The 17,459-nt window shown below is 42.5% G+C and overlaps 1 protein-coding gene across 4 annotated transcripts in view; it reads right to left on the reverse strand.

Moving 5' to 3' along the window:
* Window positions 1-16,162, reverse strand: part of LAMB4 (laminin subunit beta 4) — a 46,456-nt gene extending 30,294 nt beyond the window's left edge. For 2 of the 4 annotated variants that reach the window (XM_062638304.1, XM_062638303.1), the window contains exons 1-11: window positions 15,820-16,161; window positions 14,150-14,211; window positions 11,015-11,172; window positions 7,505-7,640; window positions 5,545-5,618; window positions 4,699-4,887; window positions 4,073-4,136; window positions 3,312-3,526; window positions 2,347-2,467; window positions 1,503-1,691; window positions 281-460 (exon numbers count right to left, since the gene is read on the reverse strand). In XM_062638304.1, the coding sequence (XP_062494288.1) occupies window positions 281-460; window positions 1,503-1,691; window positions 2,347-2,467; window positions 3,312-3,526; window positions 4,073-4,136; window positions 4,699-4,887; window positions 5,545-5,618; window positions 7,505-7,640; window positions 11,015-11,172; window positions 14,150-14,192 (1,369 nt within the window). In that variant the 5' untranslated portion in view covers window positions 14,193-14,211; window positions 15,820-16,161. Of the gene's footprint in view, window positions 1-280; window positions 461-1,502; window positions 1,692-2,346; window positions 2,468-3,311; window positions 3,527-4,072; window positions 4,137-4,698; window positions 4,888-5,544; window positions 5,619-7,504; window positions 7,641-11,014; window positions 11,173-14,149; window positions 14,212-15,819 lie in introns of all 4 variants that reach the window. The other 2 variants (XR_009968417.1, XM_062638306.1) reach the window with 2 other exon arrangements.
* Between the last annotated feature and the right edge of the window lie 1,297 nt (window positions 16,163-17,459).

The following is a 17,459-nucleotide window of genomic DNA, read 5'->3' on the forward strand; positions in this document are numbered from 1 at the left end:
TAATTTTCATGTGTTTAAATCTCCCTTTTCAACTAAATTGCATATTTAACAATCCTTCTATTGACAAAAGTCTGATCTGTTATAGTATATTATGTTTTCTGCAAGTGATTTTGTATCTTTTCAGTCTTAGATGCTGAACAAGGAACATTAAATACACCAACAATACATTATAGCAGGCACCTGGCTATTTGTGAAGCAGGTAGTGCATTACTGTGTGCATCCAACTACCTCCATCTCTTAAAAATGTTTCGGAAAAAAGAATAAAAGGTGGTTTACATACGCTGGCAGCCCAGAGGGTCACTGCCGCTCAGCCCATAGTAGTTGGCCCTGCACTGGTCACAGCGGACACCCTCCACATTCTCCTTGCAAGGGCACCGGCCTGCAACCGTTCCTAGAGCAGGGTCAGTGAGGCTCTCACACATGCCGTTGTACAATGTACCTTCTGGGTCACAGTTGCAGGCTGCAGGCATCGCCAAGGAGACATAAAAAAGCACATTAAGATATAAGCATGAAAAAGCAATGACAGAGCTGCTGGTAGACACAAATTCAGGGTTCTTGTACAGATGTTCATCTGTGCTTGCTGTTGGTCGCTTTACAATTAACACACAGCAGCTGTTAAGAAATATTATGAGAATGTTTCCAAGATCTGATTTTTCTCTGGAGAAGAGTTACAGTCTTCCCTTTGGTAGAAATATACCCTTTGGGTAGAAATAGTCATCACGCACCCACTCCCTACCCTCTTCAGAATACTCAGGGAGGAGTGGGCCCCATACTTTTGGAGATGCTCTCATGAAAGCTGTAGGGTTGCAGCGGTACCACACCTCCTCACAGCTGGTCTGAGTTGTCTTATGGCTGAATTATTTACTGGAAGCAATGGATTCAGCATGGAACACTGCCTTCCTGATGCATCCCATTTTTCCCTAAGGCACTACCCATTTCTCACAGCAGAGCTGACCACACCATTCCCCTGGGTAATCAGCCCTTGGCTCCTTAAGGACTTTTGATGCCAATTAGTTACTACAATGAAATTATACTCAGAGGATTTTTCCCATCCTATGTTAATACTGAAGTTAGCTCATCTTCCAGAAGAAGGGCTTTTACACCTGAAAGACTCTTTTTCTTGCATATGGCAGGTTATCTAACAACAGTTATTGCTCCTCCCATCATTTCACACCTCTTCTGTAATCCCTGACTACCACAGAAGCAACAGCACTACTGCTATTCATATTTATATTGATGTTGTTCAGGAAAGATGATAGCCCTGCTGGGTTTCTAAGCTCAGTTTAGCAATGAGTTGGAACATGCAGCCCTTTTTTACAATGCAGGTTCAAGGACACTGTCACGCAGTTACTTTATAAGGCAATTTGGATGTTACAGGTTGGATAACACTTTCACAACCATATGAACATTTAAGCTTGGGGATGTCATAGGTTCAGAGCACAGAGAACCAGAACCACCCTATTCTGAGTCACTCTTACAGAAGGCAAAAAAGGGAAGCTTACGGAGGCATGCCTGAGGGTCTGAGATGACTTTGAGTGGATCCTGGTAAAAGAAAGGTTTGCACTGGTCACAGTGTTGCCCGGTAGTGTTGTCCTGGCAGTCCTCACAAACACCACCACTGATCCCACCACTGGCCTGGTATATGGCCAGGTCAAAGCGGCATCTGCCAGAGTGGCCGTTGCAGTTACACCCTGAAACCAAAACAAACAGTGGAGTATTTTGCACCATGACGCCCATTACTGTGGTCTTGCCACTACTGCTGCCCATCCTTAACACAGGGTTACTTGTTACTTCCATGATCTCAGTGCCCAGCAAGACCATAGCTTCCCAGGCATAGTGCTTTACAGCTTAGGGGAAACACTGGAGACTTGCAACACAACTGGGCCCTATACTTGTAAGTACCCATGCAGGTGAGTGTGCTGGATATGGAGGGGAAAACACTGCTCCACTGAAGAAAGATCTAGATGAATACTTGTTACAGACCCTAATATTCTTGTATATCCAACATTACTCATTATTGTGGAAATAAATAATTAAGCCTTGTCTAATTTTTTCTTTTATTCACAAGAAAGACCCTATGTAAACCAATGGATGATCTGGTTTTGCATTAGTTGCTTTTTCCTCTCTTTATTGTTTGTTGTTTTTTTCCCTCTTACCTAAACAAAAAATCATGAAGCTCTCCTTCTTGTAGGATAACACAGCACTAATGGATACAGGAATCCATCTGTTTTTAGATGAGGCATGGAAAAGTCTCCCTCCCAGTAACCCAGCCATCCCATTACGTTTTGGGCTGGGACTGTGTTGCACCCTCAGCTATAAAAAAGGAAAAGAATATGTTTGAGTTACGTTTGCAAGCATTATCCTGTGTCCCTTCAGCTGGCCTCCAGGGAGCATCATTGTAGAAATCTTTACATCTTTCACAAGACAAGCCTTCAGTGTTATGGTGGCAGAGACATCTCCCGTGGACCTGCAATGTGGTGAGAACAGAGAGGAGGTAAGGTGAGAGGACAAGGAGGAGAGAAGAGGAGAGGAAAGGAGATATCTGCTTCAGGTATACCAGCAGGATCAGGAAAATTCAAAGCTCTTTGGCTCCCTCAGCTGACATAATCCTCAGTTACGTGAGTAAAAGGTCTGAAGAATACCTACAAACTTTAACCAAATTTTTTCAAAGCCATTGAGCAACATTTTGGAAAAACAAACAAACAAACTTCTAAACATGCCAAAGGAAACTTCAACCTTTTAAATTCTCTCTCTTCCCCTACATTTCTCTAAATTGAGATACATATTTTCCAGGAGGAAAAATAAACCCTCATGTTTTCAGAGGGAAAGAATTCACAATCATGTTCCTCAATTTTTTAATAATCCATTTTTCATGGGTTAGCTTCGCATTATCAGCCATTCTTTACACCTATGGCTCCTCTCCTGCTGCAAAGCACCCTGAGCCCAGCTGGAGTGTGGAATGCACCCAAGGACTGGCCATTCAGGTCTGCACACACCACAAGCTGCATTACATTTGCACCATTACAGCTCTGGTATTTTTCTGCTGTTATCAACATGTCTTGTCCCAGTTGCTTTTGAAACACCAACTACTGCCAACAAAGAGCTAGCTTCTCTTCTCTTCTGAAACCTGAGCAGTTCAGCCCAGGGTTTTAAAGGAAGAAGATGCATTGAAACATTTTACAACTTAGAGTTGCAAATGGTCAATCCAAAGATCATCAGAGATTTTCCCTCCTCTCCCTCCCTCCACCTTGTTCTTTCCCCAAGATACCAGGTAGGGACTGCCCTTGTTGGAGGCAGAGTTAGTGACTCACCATCCCAGGCTGATAGAAGACATCTCCCCGCAGATTCTGTACAGGATCACACTGGCTGGCATGGCCATTGCAAAAGCAGCTGCCCCGCACAACCATCTCATAGACAGCGTAGTAGTACTTCTCAAGGGGATCGCTGTGTCTTCTTCCAAGCAGAGCATCCCCAAGGGTGTGGAGTTTAGTAAAATTGATCCTTAGGTTTGTCAATGTAATGAGCTCTGGAATGAAAGAAGAAAAATCAAGACGTCAAATTCATTTGAAAATGAACAGTATTAAATATTCAGCTTGGATCAATCATCCAGGAATTCCTTCATATTGAAGAAACAGTGAAAATTATCTGATCTTGGCTAAGAAAAGTAACCTAGACAGTGCCAAGGCATGGACGTAGTCCTGGAACACAGCTGCATAAGCATAAGCACCCTCCTTGGTGTGGCTCTGGCCAGAGTCAATCTATTTTCCCAGCCTTTGTGGGTTCACGTACACCTCAGGGACTGTTCCCAAAAAGCAGTGTGGGTTGGGCCACCTGATCCCAGAAAGAAAAGACAGTTTAGCTGCATGGATGAGCTCTGCAGAGCTGTGCTGTTTGATCTCAGGGCTAAAGAACATGACTGGCCCATTCTACTTATTAACACAGATAACTCCTAAGATCTTTAGCTACTTTTTTCAACATCATTAACTTGCACCAACTGAGCTGTTGATCCATTCAGTGTACAAAAAAGCAACACCAGCAAAGTATCGCTGGAGAAAAGCTGTACTGTCCCTACCTTGGATGTAAGGCACATACGGATCTTCTATTTCAAAGCTGGGATCCAGAGCTTTTAAAACAACCTGCAAAACAAATTAGTGCAGCTCTATAGGTCACTGAAGCTACTCTTTTTGGATATAAAGTCTGTCACCTGAGACCCATTAGGTACTGATGAGCACCTAGAAGAAAAGAACAAGGCTGTGGCCCTGATTCACCAAGTGCTCTCATCCTTCAACCTGGCCTTGGCTAAGTGAGGCAAAGAGACCTTTTGGTGGATTGATGTGTCAGGAGAAAGTAAAAACAATGCCCTACAGTGATGTAGAGATGGAATGAGCACCCGCCAAATGTATCAAAGCCTTTAGTGGTAGAGGCAGATGGGGTCTCAAGGTCTCTTGCAAGGGGCACTTCAGTGTGAATTTGGAAACCAGGAAAAAGCACTAGAAGGCTCTGTACAAGTTGTTTTATGAATCCATTTGGGTGTGAAACTGAGGGTAAAATACAGTGCTAATAAAATAAACACTTCAGTAAAGTCAATATACCTCATGTGTGTAAGTGGATTTGATGGATACTGATGAGAGACATTCAGCTCCAGAAATTCAGGCACATATGATCTGAACTTATACAAACACAGACACTTGGCAATACCTCGCCTTCAGTGGAGGGCTCAATGTCCGAGTATCTTGAATCACAAATGACATCTCCCACATTTTTTGCTGGGCCAGGAGAGATGTTGGGGAAAGAAGCTGCACAGTCCTGTGCAAAGTATCTGAACGCTTTCCAGGTGTGACCAAAGTCAGTGGACCGCTCAACCAGCATCGCTGCAGGGCGAAATGTCTGCAAGAAACAGTATTTCAAGAACCCTTTAACCAGGCACTGATAAGACATCTTAGGGGTAGTTGTTCTGACATTCCTGTTTGTGGAATGCCAACAGCTTCCAACTAAAATTCAGTGTTTGGGAGACTGTAGGCTCACTACAGTGCTAATGTGCTGGTTACATTCCTCTCTGAAAAAGCCAGATTCTTCATGTGAACCACACTCTAGCAAAAGGGAAGGGCAACCTTCCACATAGATAGAAGATCACTGTATAAGTGAGGAAGTTTACTTTAACAGTGTAAGGGTTTTGTAAAAAAAAATTGTAACCATCTGGACCATAATGAGTATGCATGAGAAGGCTGAACTAATTTGAAAGAATAACAACTGTTCAGAGATGTCCTAAATTTTTAGGGATTCATTTTGCAATTTTTTTTTTCAGCATTAGTTCTCAGATTATAGAAAACAGAACCTGAAGGCACATGAATAGAAAGCTATTCAGTTTATCCTCCTCCCCTAAGGCAGGATCAACTATAACTTAACCACACTTGACAGGTGTTTATCTAACCTGTTCTTACAAACCTCTAATGATGAAGCTTTCACTGCCTCTGTAAGCAATTTATTCCTGTGGTTAAATAATTAGTGTATAACATTACATAAAAGCTCTGGTAAAAGATGTACCTTAAAAGTCAGGATAAGATGGCTGAACTGGAATAAGGTTTCTAGGTCCAATCTAATGCTGACATGGTCAACACCTGAAAAGAGAATGAAAATGAAGAGCACAGTGCACACTTTGGAGGGGTTGCTGAGACAGCTTTTCCCTTGGGAATTTAGAGACACCTTTTCCAGCACAGCAGCTTGACTCTTTAGGGCATCCCCTGTGCACAAACCCGGCATGTGACTGGACTGCTCTCTCAGGTCAATGCAGTGTGTAGCCTTTCCAGCAGTGGCACTGGTGATGCTGCACGTCACTGAGAATGCAGGAGATGGTTAAAGGTCTTGTTCAGATCATTTGGACTGTAAGTAATGCTGATGGCAAGGTTCTAGGTTTATGACTTCCTCTATCCAGTTAGAATTTTTTAAACTCCAGACAAATTGCTTATTTTTCAGAATAAAATGAAAGTCAATAAAAATACGGGGTTTTCTTCATGCTCAGCAGATCTGTTAAACCCTTCTATACAGCCAGGCCTGAAATCTGTCATGAGCAGAGCTATCACACCAGGCATTGTCCACAATTGTAACAAGTATAGAAAAAATCCCCACAATTCACACATTCTCTGTAGAGAGTAGAGGGAGCTCAGCTGATATCCCCATCATTTACATCTCCATGCAGCTTCCTAGGCTTACTGCTCAGCACACATTCAGCTCACTGCATGAGACCTCATCCCAGAATAAAGGTGGTGAGAACAAGAAAAGATCCTCTCACAGCTGGCCCACAGCTTTATTGGCAGTGGTACCCGAAGCTGGCAACATTTCCTTGATACACTCCATGAAAAAATAAGGCTTTTGAATTCTTAGTTGGATACCCAAAATAGAAGTAACATATCTTATTTTTTTCTATGCCTTCATAAAAACCAGTCATTTTTTTACATGTTCACTGTATGTCAGATAAGACAAATGCTATTCCTCCTAGCATGCCTTGACAGAGAAGCTCTAAGGATAATATCTTCATCAGTGGCATAGAATCATAGAATCAACTAACTTGGAAAAAACCTCTGAGATCATCAAGTTCAACCTTTATCGAGTGAAACTGAGTGCACCCTCAGCAAGTTTGCAGATGACACAAAACTGTATGGTGTGGTTGACACACCTGAAGGACAGGTACTGTACTTAAAAAGGAGTTATAAGAAAGATGGGGACAAACTTTTTAGTAGGGCCTGTTGCAATAGGACAAGGGGTAACAGTTTTAAACTGAAGGAGGAGAGATTCAGACAGGATATATGGAAGAAATTTTACGATGAGGGTGGTGAGGCACTGAAACAGGTTGCCCAGAGATGTTATAAATGCCCCACCCCTGGAAACATTCAAGGTCAGCTTGGACTGGGCTCTGAGCAACCTGATCCAGTTGAAGGTGTCCCCGCTCATTGCACAGGGGTTGGACTAGACCTTTAGAGTCCCTTCTAGCTAAAACTATTCTATTATTCTATGATACCAGTGAAGAACTATTACAGAGAAGCTTGTGACAAAATTAACATGAGGCAATAAGGGTGATCATAGTAAGGCTTTATTTATTCCCTAAACTGTTATGTCTTTACATGGCAAGGACTACCTTTTTTAATGGAAATTTGTATTTTACACACTCTGTCATTACCCATCTGAAAATGTACCTTTTGCTCCAAATCACATTTCCCTGAAAGGCAGACACCCTGTCATACGTGGCCACCGTGTATAACACGGCACTGTCACAGGTCCTCTGCCCAGCTCTTGGAGATGTTGTGCTTAAAATTTGTCTGTGGAAAACCAGAATTTCTAAACTCCTGTATTGCTACACACAAACAGGTTTAAATCACTCAGTATTACCCAATCAAAGAATAGATGGAATTTTGTTTCATTTCTTCATGAAGGCAACATGGTGAACGCCAATCACATAAATAACTCTCACAGTAACATTATGCAGTAATATATTCTCAAAGAAACTTACCATTTTCTGACTGCCACCACTTCTTCTTTCTATCATGCTCAAAAGTTGTGATAACATTTTCAACCATGTGACTATTGTGCTGAGTGTAGGGATTATATGGGTACCTGGAATCGCAGAGAAAGCATTTGTGTTCAGCCTAAAAAACAAAATGAGAAGAAAGATGGACTTGGTCTCTTCTCTAAAGATCAGGTGGATCTACATGTATTTATGCCATTGCATATTGCTTTGGATGTCTGTGCTTTCAGTCACTCAGACTTTCATATACAAGGGACAAGCCCAAGAAAATAACCATATGCACAAAGCATGCATATAATAAATGTCAGCCTCAGTTTGCCCCAGGTACTCTATTAAAAGTACACTTCTTCAGTGGAGAAGGGATCTCAGGAAGAGCAAAGAAATAAGCTTGTCAAGGTGTTGATTCTTCCAGAGGGCTTGTTTTGCAAGAGTTTCTCAGGAGAAATTTATTTTTTAAAAGTTGATCTTTTATTCATGTGTCAAAAAGGCTGTAGAAACTTTCAGCCAGACAGCAGCAAAGAGGCAGAGGGGATACAAGGGAGAACTGGATCTTTCAAGATCTGAAGAAGCCTTGAAGAGGAACATTCACTAAATCATGTATACATTTTTCTTCTTTCCCTTTTGCTTATTTTTTAGCAGCTTGGAGACCCAGCCAGAGGCAGGAGGCAGATGCCATTATACAAATGGAAGGAAAGGATGGAACCAGGTTGTATATAAATGGTGGTCTGGGCTGACACCACCACCCCAATTGCTGTCAGTGCCTTTGTAGGCACAGGGAAACTGAAAAAGTTTAAAAGCAATGCAAAGGAAGAAAACCATGATGTCAATAGGATGAAAGACTCTTGTTTGAAAATGTAATAAGCAGAAGATGAAGGTGACAGTGATTAGCCAGTATCTCAATGCTGAATGAGAGGCTTCCGCCTGCAAAAGAGCTTTGAAAGTGAGGGCAAGGAACTCCAGAGGTGCTAAGATGGGGATTCAGTGGGAGATGTAAGGAGAGGTGACAAGGTAAACATATTGGACTGGGAGATGACCCATGCAGCATATGATCACAGCTGGCAGGGCCATAGGGCAGCATATGGCAGGGTGAGCGATGGTGGCTGCACTGCATAGATGTACTCTACAAGACTTGGGCAGAGCCTGAGAGCTCAGGCATAAGCCAAAGCTGAAAGGCTGATAGGGATGCTGCTGAAATCAGAATGTAGAAGTCAGTGGCAGAAGCTGAGCTGGAAACAACCCAGAATGGGATTGATGGAGCGGCACCCTGCCCTGCCCTCTGCAGATGCTCAGTATCTACAGAGAAGCATTAGGAATGATTTGCATGTCTTTATATTGTGAAATCACCTGGGAACTATACACATTTAAATAAATGAAGAGATACAGATTTACATGTATAAGTCATGTGTTTTAAACATTATAATAAATACAGAAGATATTCAGTCACTCTATGCCACACATGACAAGTGTACAAACGTATGATCTAGAAGATGAGACAGAAATATAAAAGATACTCTCATGTCATTTCATTTCACAAAGCTCTGGTAAGGTGAGCTCAGGTGATCTAAGTGTTTGGCAGGACTGCACACATCCACTCTCTGGTTTACATAGAGGCATACAATATGATACTAAGTCAACTTATGGTTAACGTTGCTACATAAGCATCTTTCTGTGCCGCAAAGGACAAACTCATACATGTTCACATAAGGCAAATCTGTCAGATTCCATTTGCCTCTGAAGTATGCAGCTTTATACTCTCCTCAATACTGAGTGTTCTTGTTTTCCTTTCAAAACATGTATAAGTAGTAAATCCAATCATAGAGCTAAAACCCACTTAACATACATTAAGAAACAGTAAGACACATTAAAGACTGAAAATGATTTGCAGTGCTGCTTTTCAAAGACAAAGCAGTTGAACTCTTAATTTTTTTCAGTCTAATTTCCAATAAGACATCCCAGCTGAGCCCTGGCTCTTGACGTTGACAAACACGGACTTTCACAAGAAAGGTTTGCTCTCTTCACGATGCCTGACACAGGTCACCAGGAGGGGAACTGGGGGAGGAAGAACTTTGCTTTGCAAGATGCAAAGCTTCCTGGTCTGCCTCCAGCAAAGCCTTTGAAATGTGCTAGTGAGAAGGAGAATTAGGTTCAGTGGGACTCTGGTGTACTGAAGTGGACACACACATTTAAGGTGAGCTGATAGAGCAGAACATGTTTTCAGAGCATAAGCCTCTATCTCTTGAGCTCTGCAAAGCAGCAGAATTTGTAGCTCTCATACTCTTCAGGAGACTGTCACCAGGGGTCAAGATACATTGAAGCAGCATTAAATCACAGGGATTATTGTGGAACAGCTGTTCCTTTCCATGAATCTGTAGTTACACAGTTCAAAGGATAAGTACAGGCAAGTGAAAATACTTTATTTTTTATTGCCCTTTGGTCTCCTGTTAAAAAGCAAAAATAAAAGGCAATCATCTGGCTTAGGGCTAGGAAGACAATGTCTCTGAGATGGCTGTTTATGCCCATCTCCCAAGCAGTGCCAAAACTCAGGCTATTTCAGAAGAGGAAAGAAACATTCACATTTTGCAGAAAGCCATGGCTACAATATGTGACTTGGAGCAGTGCTTGGTGCCATCTCAGTATGGCACAGCTTTACTCTGCAGATGGGTCACACCATTTTGCCAGAAGGTCATAAACTGTAATTATTTCAATTGCTTATAAATTAAACTGTATTTTATTAACCTCCTCTTAAGCCTAAGCTGGTATTTAGTGAAAATAATTTTATTTGTGATCATTTATTAGCTCAGCCTGGCCAAGTCCTCCAAGATGTGTCTCATTTCTGCCTGGTGCATCTCCCACACATCTGCTGCTCCCCCACGTCCCCATCACTGTAGCCAGGGAGCAAGAGGGATCCTTCTGATCATCCATGGTTTGGCTCTGTCTACCCACCAAAGACTGGACTATATCGTTAGGTTTTCCCTCTGCCGGACATGGTTTTCTGCTTTTATCAACACTGGTCTTATTTCAGATCAAAAGATATGAGAGGACGTGATGTGAATCTCTTAACAGGATGCCTGAGGTCTCAGTACTGCATGGGACATGTACACCAGTGAAAGTCCATCAAGGCAGTGTCCACAGCCCACAGGATCACAGTCCTCCTGCACTCACACACATGCAAACTGTGGTCTTCACCTCTGAGGTATGAGTGGCAACAGGACTTGCAGAGCAAAGCTCCTTCAGAAATCCCTGTGCTCATTTGCATCTCATGGATGCTTCTTCCTCTTGAGACGATATACATCACTGTGGAGGCTCTTTGCTGCCAAAGCCTCCATATGTGCTGCAGTAAGGCAGAGCTTCCACCAGATTTATGTCACACTGTCTAATGATTATTCAGACATCTTCAACAGAAACTTCTTAGTCTCAGCAAATTCCCTTTACAGATGAGAATATTATTGTTAGTGAGCAGAGTCCAGTTTATTAAAAAAGAAAGAGATAACCAACCTCTAGGTAGCCTATAATGCAGTACTTTTGAGGGCTGTTCATGCCACAGGTTGATGAAGCTGTTAATTGCTTGCTGCGACCCAGGAGAAGGTCCCCAACAGCTGGGTGGCAGGATCCAGCATCACAGTCATCCTGAGCATGCTGGAGTCTTATCAGCACTGACAGCAAAAGAAGATCAAAGAGTGATTAAATGGCTTTGTGTATCCAGCAGGTTTCTCCAGACAAAATCAGTTAAATCCCAACATCAGCAGAAAACTAAATTATTCTTTGCTGTACTCCTTTTACCCTTAATGATATAATTTGGTAGAATCTCGAAGAGCTTTGATAATGAACACACTTGCTGAAAAATCATTATAAGAAATACAGCTAGCATATTGCAAATCTATGCTAAAACTGAAACTCTCAGCACATTATTGCACAGTAAACATGCCAATCTGCTATCTGCAATAATTTATTATGCTTCCTACCCTGGCATACCCATAGCCAGCACTCCTGCAGCAGAATCACCAGAATTTTGATTAACTCTGTGAGCAAAGACAGATTTGGGTTAATTCTATTGATTTCTGTTGATTTCCAAGTGGTAATGGTGGAACTGAGACTGGGATTGATGTATTGATGTCAGGGGTCCCTCAGATTTTCTGATGATTTACAATGAACCCCCATGTCTGGTCCCAAAACCCTCTGTTCAGACCCCATGGAATTACACATTAATTAATAATCTTTAGTTTAATTTTAAATAATTTATTAATAATTATTTTATGAATAACTAATAGTTACATATTAATTAATAATTAAATACTTACATATTAATTAATGATTAGACAGAATAATTCATAGAATCATAGAATAGTTAGGGTTGGAAAGGACCTTAAGATCTAGTTCCAACCCCCCCTGCCATGAGCAGGGACATCTCACACTAAACCATGTCACCCAAGGCTCTGTCCAACCTGCGGTTGAACACTGCCAGGGATGGAGCATTCACAACTTCCCTGGGCAACCCATTCCAGTGCCTCACCACCCTCACAGGAAAGAATTTCCTCCTTATATCCAATCTAAACTTCCCCTGTTTAAGTTTTAACCCATTACCCCTTGTTGTATCACTACAGTCCCTAATGAAGAGTACATCCCCAACATCCCTATAGGCCCCCTTCAGATACTGGAAGGCTGCTATGAGGTCTCCACGCAGTCTCATCTCTCCAGGCTGAACAGCCCCAACTTTCTCAGCCTATCATCTTCATATGGGAGGTGCTCCAGTCCCCTGATCATCCTCAGGGGGAGGCTGATCCTCTGGACTTGTTCCAACAGTTCCATGTCCTTTTTATGTTGAGGACACCAGAACTGCACACAATACTCCAAGCGAGGTCTCACAAGAGCAGAGTAGAGGGGCAGGATCACCTCCTTCAACCTGCTGCTCACGCTCCTTTTGATGCAGCCCAGGATACGGTTGGCTTTCTGGGCTGCGAGCGCACACCTGAAGCCGGCTCATGTCCCTTTTCTCATCCACCAACACCCCCAAGTCCTTCTCCGCAGGGCTGCTCTGAATCTCTTCTCCGCCCAAATTGTAGCTGTGCCTGGGATTGCTAAGACCCAGGTGTAGGACCTTGCACTTGGCATGGTTAAACTTCATAAGGTTGGCATCAGCCCACCTCATAAGCGTGTCCAGGTCCCGCTGGATGGCATTCCTTCCCTCCAGCGTATCAACCGAACCACACAGCTTGGTGTCATCGGCAAACTTGCTGAGGGTGCACTCAATCCCACTGTCCATGTCACCAACAAAGATGTTGAACAAGACTGGTCCCAACACTGATCCCTGAGGGACACCACTCGTTACTGGTCTCCAACTGGACATTGAGCCATTGACCACAACTCTTCGCGTGCGGCCATCCAGCCAGTTCTTTATCCACCAAGTGGTCCATCCATCAAATTGATGTCTCTCCAATTTAGAGACAACGATGTCATGCGGGACAGTGTCGAATGCTCTGCACAAGTCCAGGTAGATGACATCAGCTGCTCTATCCCTGTCCATCAGTTCTGTAGCCCCATCATAGAAGGCCACCAAATTGGTCAGGCAGGATTTCCCCTTAGTGAAGCCATGCTGGCTGTCACCAAGCACCTTGTTGACTTTCATGTGCCTTAGCATGCCTGCCACGAGAATCTGCTCCAAGATTTTGCCAGGCACAGAGGTGAGACTGACTGGTCTGTAATTCCCCAGGTCATCCATTTTCCCTTTCTTGAAAATGGGGGCTATATTTCCCTTTTTCCAGTCATCGGGAACTTCACCTGACTGCCATGATTTTTCAAATATGATGGCCAGTGGCTTAGCAACTTCATTTGCCAGCTCCTTCAGGACTCGCGGATGGATTTCACCAGGTCCCATGGACTTGTGTACGTCCAGGTTCTTAAGAGGGTCTCGAACCAGATCCTCTCCTACAGTGGGTGCAAGGTCTTCATTCTCACATTAATTCTGAATTCTTTAAATAATTGCAGAATCTTTTTTGTGTATTTTGCCTGAAACAACTTTAAATATTTTCCCCATTAAGTTAAGACTTCCCTTACAGGGCTTGTTCTTTTAAACAAGTTCTGTCCTGAAACCCTGAACAGGAATGGGCACCTTGGAGGATTTGTCTTTTCAGTGTTACCTGGCTGAACTTGTTATGAAAAGTGTAGTTAAAGAAACCTCTAACAATTGATACATGAAGATCCCACAGAACACTAGAAACAGTCATGCAATTACAGCAGTAAAAAAGCAGTGTTTTACAGCCAGATTTAAGCTTATGGCTTAGGCTATACTTCAGATGATGAGTGACACTTGAGTCTCAGGTATAAAACAACACGTAAGTTTGGTTAGCCAGCTCTTCTTTATTTATGCAGATCTGTGCTCATTATTTGTTAGCAGATATTGATTGCCCCTTTCAGGGCCTGATTCAGACTCAGTTACAACATGTATCTTTCCTTTGTACTTACAGGATTCGTACCACTCATAGCTCCTAGGCAGAATAGTGGAAAATAAGTACCCACTGTCGCATGTGTCTTAATGTACTTTAAAAAAGCACTTTAATAAAATCTTGCAGAGATGTGTAAATCACATAATAATATTCCAACACCAGCCTGAGTAACTGTAATATCTGTACTTACTGAGGTACAACAGGATGGCCAGCCCCAGCTTCATGCCTCCCATGAAACTCAAACTGGTACTGCTGCAAGAGAAGAACTGGTGGGTCACTTGGTGCTCTGCCTCACCAAGGTAAGTCTACACACCCTTGTGTGTAGGCTTACCCAGAGCTAGCCTTTAGTAAAGTGACAGTCATAATAAAAAATACAAAAACCAAAATGAAGCCCTGGCTTTGATTTCATTGTAGCAAAAATTTCTCATCACAGAAATTTCCACACTGAAACCAGGATGAAAGCAGAGGGACATGTCACAAAGGCTGTCGGAGAAGACTGAAAACACAGTCACACTTAGTGTAAAATAAAAACATAATGCTATCAGCAAAAAACGTTATACTATTCAAATACCAGCTATTTAATCTTAACTAGATTCAGCAGGGCTGTTTGGAGAAGTCTAACTCCTTCTCTAGAGGTTATTTCTTTTCATTAACTTAAAACAAAGACTGCAGTCCTAATGAAGACGCCACTGAGAAACGCCTGATGTCAGGTGTTATGATTTTTGGGAGAAACAAGATTACAACCACATCTTATAGCGAAGAAAAAATGTTGTATCAATGCAAAAAACTCATACGGGGGAAACAGAGCATGAACCCAATGGAGGTTTTACTGTGGCATTTACTTTACACCCATTCTCTTTCTGCTTACCAGGAGGAAAGCAAGACTTGCCACCACAAAATCTCTGCTGGAAAAACAGAAAGCAGACATGGATATAAAAGACAATCCAGCATCCTGCCACCAAGCAGAGCTCTGAAACAACAGCCTGCTCCCCATCTTTGCACCTTCCAACTCTTTCTCCATCCGTAGGCACCTGTGAGGCCAGCACACCCTGATGCAGCTCGAGTTGCTGGGGCATCCCTGTATGACCATGCCCGAAGTGCCGCTTTCTGGCTCCATTGTTGCTCCTCACCTTCATACAGCCATTGCTGTGCTAAATGTGCTAAGATGAAACACCCCCCACCCTGAGTATGGGCAACATAAGTAAAGGCATTGAAAGTATTCCAGTAGGCTGCATGTAAGTTTGATTCACGCAGCTTTACACAACCCATGACACAACAGCCATATCTAGATGGCTATTTCAGCAACCACAGGTAGGGAAAGCTACCAAGGGTCACCAGCCTTTCATGCTGCTTCAGCTCCTCTCACCTGCCACGACCACAGAGAGCCTGGGGGGTGACAGGGAGACAATGTCAGTGAGCATGAAGCAGCTGAGCCTGGCTCCCAGCTACAGAGAGAGATGGTGGTGGAACCAGTGTGTAAGCAAAACCGAGCAAACAATTTTCTGTTGCATTGTACTTTAAATTTTATACTCTGTCATAATAATGGACAGACTCAGAGATGACTTAAGCTGCAACCACTGCAATAGCATCGCAGTGAGTATAGATATCCACAGTAAAAATAAGCCTGGTAGGTACACATCCCAGTCCGTATGCTAACATTGTGATGTTCAATACCAATGATACTCTTTAAACATGACTCCCTTTAACAGAGAAACAAGGACTGGCCAAACCCCAACATACGTTAGTTTCATGCTTAGTAGAAAAATTAAATATTGAAGAGGTCTTACCTGGGCTTCAGACATCCAAGTGTTTTAGCTGGAAATGAGCACAACTAACTGAGGAAAGCAAGCAAAGGCATACCTGTGTGCTTCAGCTAGAGAAGACAGCACGTCCCCCGAGGCACCAAGGTGGAGGTGAGAATGAGACCCAGCCTGCAACCTGCCAAAGGCTTGATTTGTGAAGTCTTTCTGATGGAGCTTCTGGCATCAGCAAATATGTGCAGTGAAAGAAAATTGTGACAGGTTAAGTTCGCAGCAGAAAAGTTCATGCAACTGAAAAGGCTGGGATTCTTAAAGTGCTGGCAACAACTCTTTGATTGTTTAATTAATCAACTGCTGGTCCAGTTTGCAATCAAACATCAAAGTTGTGGCACTGACTTATCTGAACATTAGCTAGAATGGACAAGTCCTCCCAGCAGGGGTGCAAATGGTGTGGAAGTGCTGATTTGGGGTTTTGTGCCATCCACACCAGTGCAATCAGATGAGGATCACACCTAAAAGATGCAATCACACCTGTGTGGATGTATGGAGCCAGCTTCAGATTAGCTCAAGCTCTGGATCCCCACCAGGAGCACTAGGTTTTTCAACTTAAGGCAACTTGAGTCACAGTCGCCATACTTCAGCATAAGCTTTGCCTGTAACTGCCTCCAGCAGCAAGCATGTGGAAGGGTGGTGTGCGGAGTACAGTGTGGTCATGGGAAACATGATGGAGCAACTTTAAAATGGCATTCACCAGCTCGTGAACAGAACTGGCCACTGGGTTTTGGTGCCTTTGTTGAAACCTGTGGCATTTTGATTCCAGTCTTCAGAATGGCAGGTTGTGTTGGGTACACATTCTTAGTTGTGATATATTTGTTACCGGTTCTCCTGTGACAGCTTGTAAGGCTTAATTCATGATTGCCTGCAAAGTACCATCACACCCTCAAACAGAAGGTTTTCCGTATGTGCAAAATATGTTTTATAGATTAATCATCACTTTTCTTTTGGTAGCTCCTATTCTTTTAGGAAAAAATAAATACACATGTTCTTTAATCCTATTGCAATGCTTAGTATGAAGTGTCCTCTGCCATTACTATGATTGTTCACTCCAGCAGAAATAATTCATACACTTTCATTTTCTGAAGTAATTTTCCTCAAGTGCATACAGAACTTACTTGTGGGAGACTTTTTTCAGGCTAATTTAATCTGCATTTGTTTTGTATTCATTCATGATTAGTTATTGTACAGATGGTTTATATTTAGTGTATTTCAATATTAAGAAGTAAAAGACTAAATAACGTATTAAGACAATAATTTTACTTTTTCTGCGTAAGCACTATGTCAAGTGCTCTCTGAAAGAGTAACATATAACTGAAGAAGGTATTATCATTGTGATGCTACTAAATTATAGAAGGGTTGACATTTTATTAGCATACTTGGTAGGGGATTCAGATTTTGTTACAGAGAAGTTATGTGAGAAGTAAATATCAAGGAAGATTTATTTGCAGAATATAGCCAGTCCTGTGTTTTGATTTATGTAGGACCCCAAGCAAGAGGGAGGTTTTAAATCGCTTGAGGCAGGGATTAAGAAACTTCTTACTTGCTTTAATCTCTCCACTGGTAGAGGATCTAGATTTATAATGCATCACTTGTCCCATGCTGGCTGGAGGGTAGATAGCATTGGTGTGTGAGTTTTCAAGTCATCACAGGTCCTAGGGTTGTCATTTCTTAAGCCCAAGGCAT

Source organism: Pezoporus occidentalis, unplaced genomic scaffold, assembly GCF_034315485.1.
Source record: "Pezoporus occidentalis ecotype Australia unplaced genomic scaffold, CSIRO_AGI_Poc_V1 ctg56, whole genome shotgun sequence".
In the NCBI taxonomy this organism is placed as follows: domain Eukaryota; kingdom Metazoa; phylum Chordata; class Aves; order Psittaciformes; family Psittacidae; genus Pezoporus; species Pezoporus occidentalis.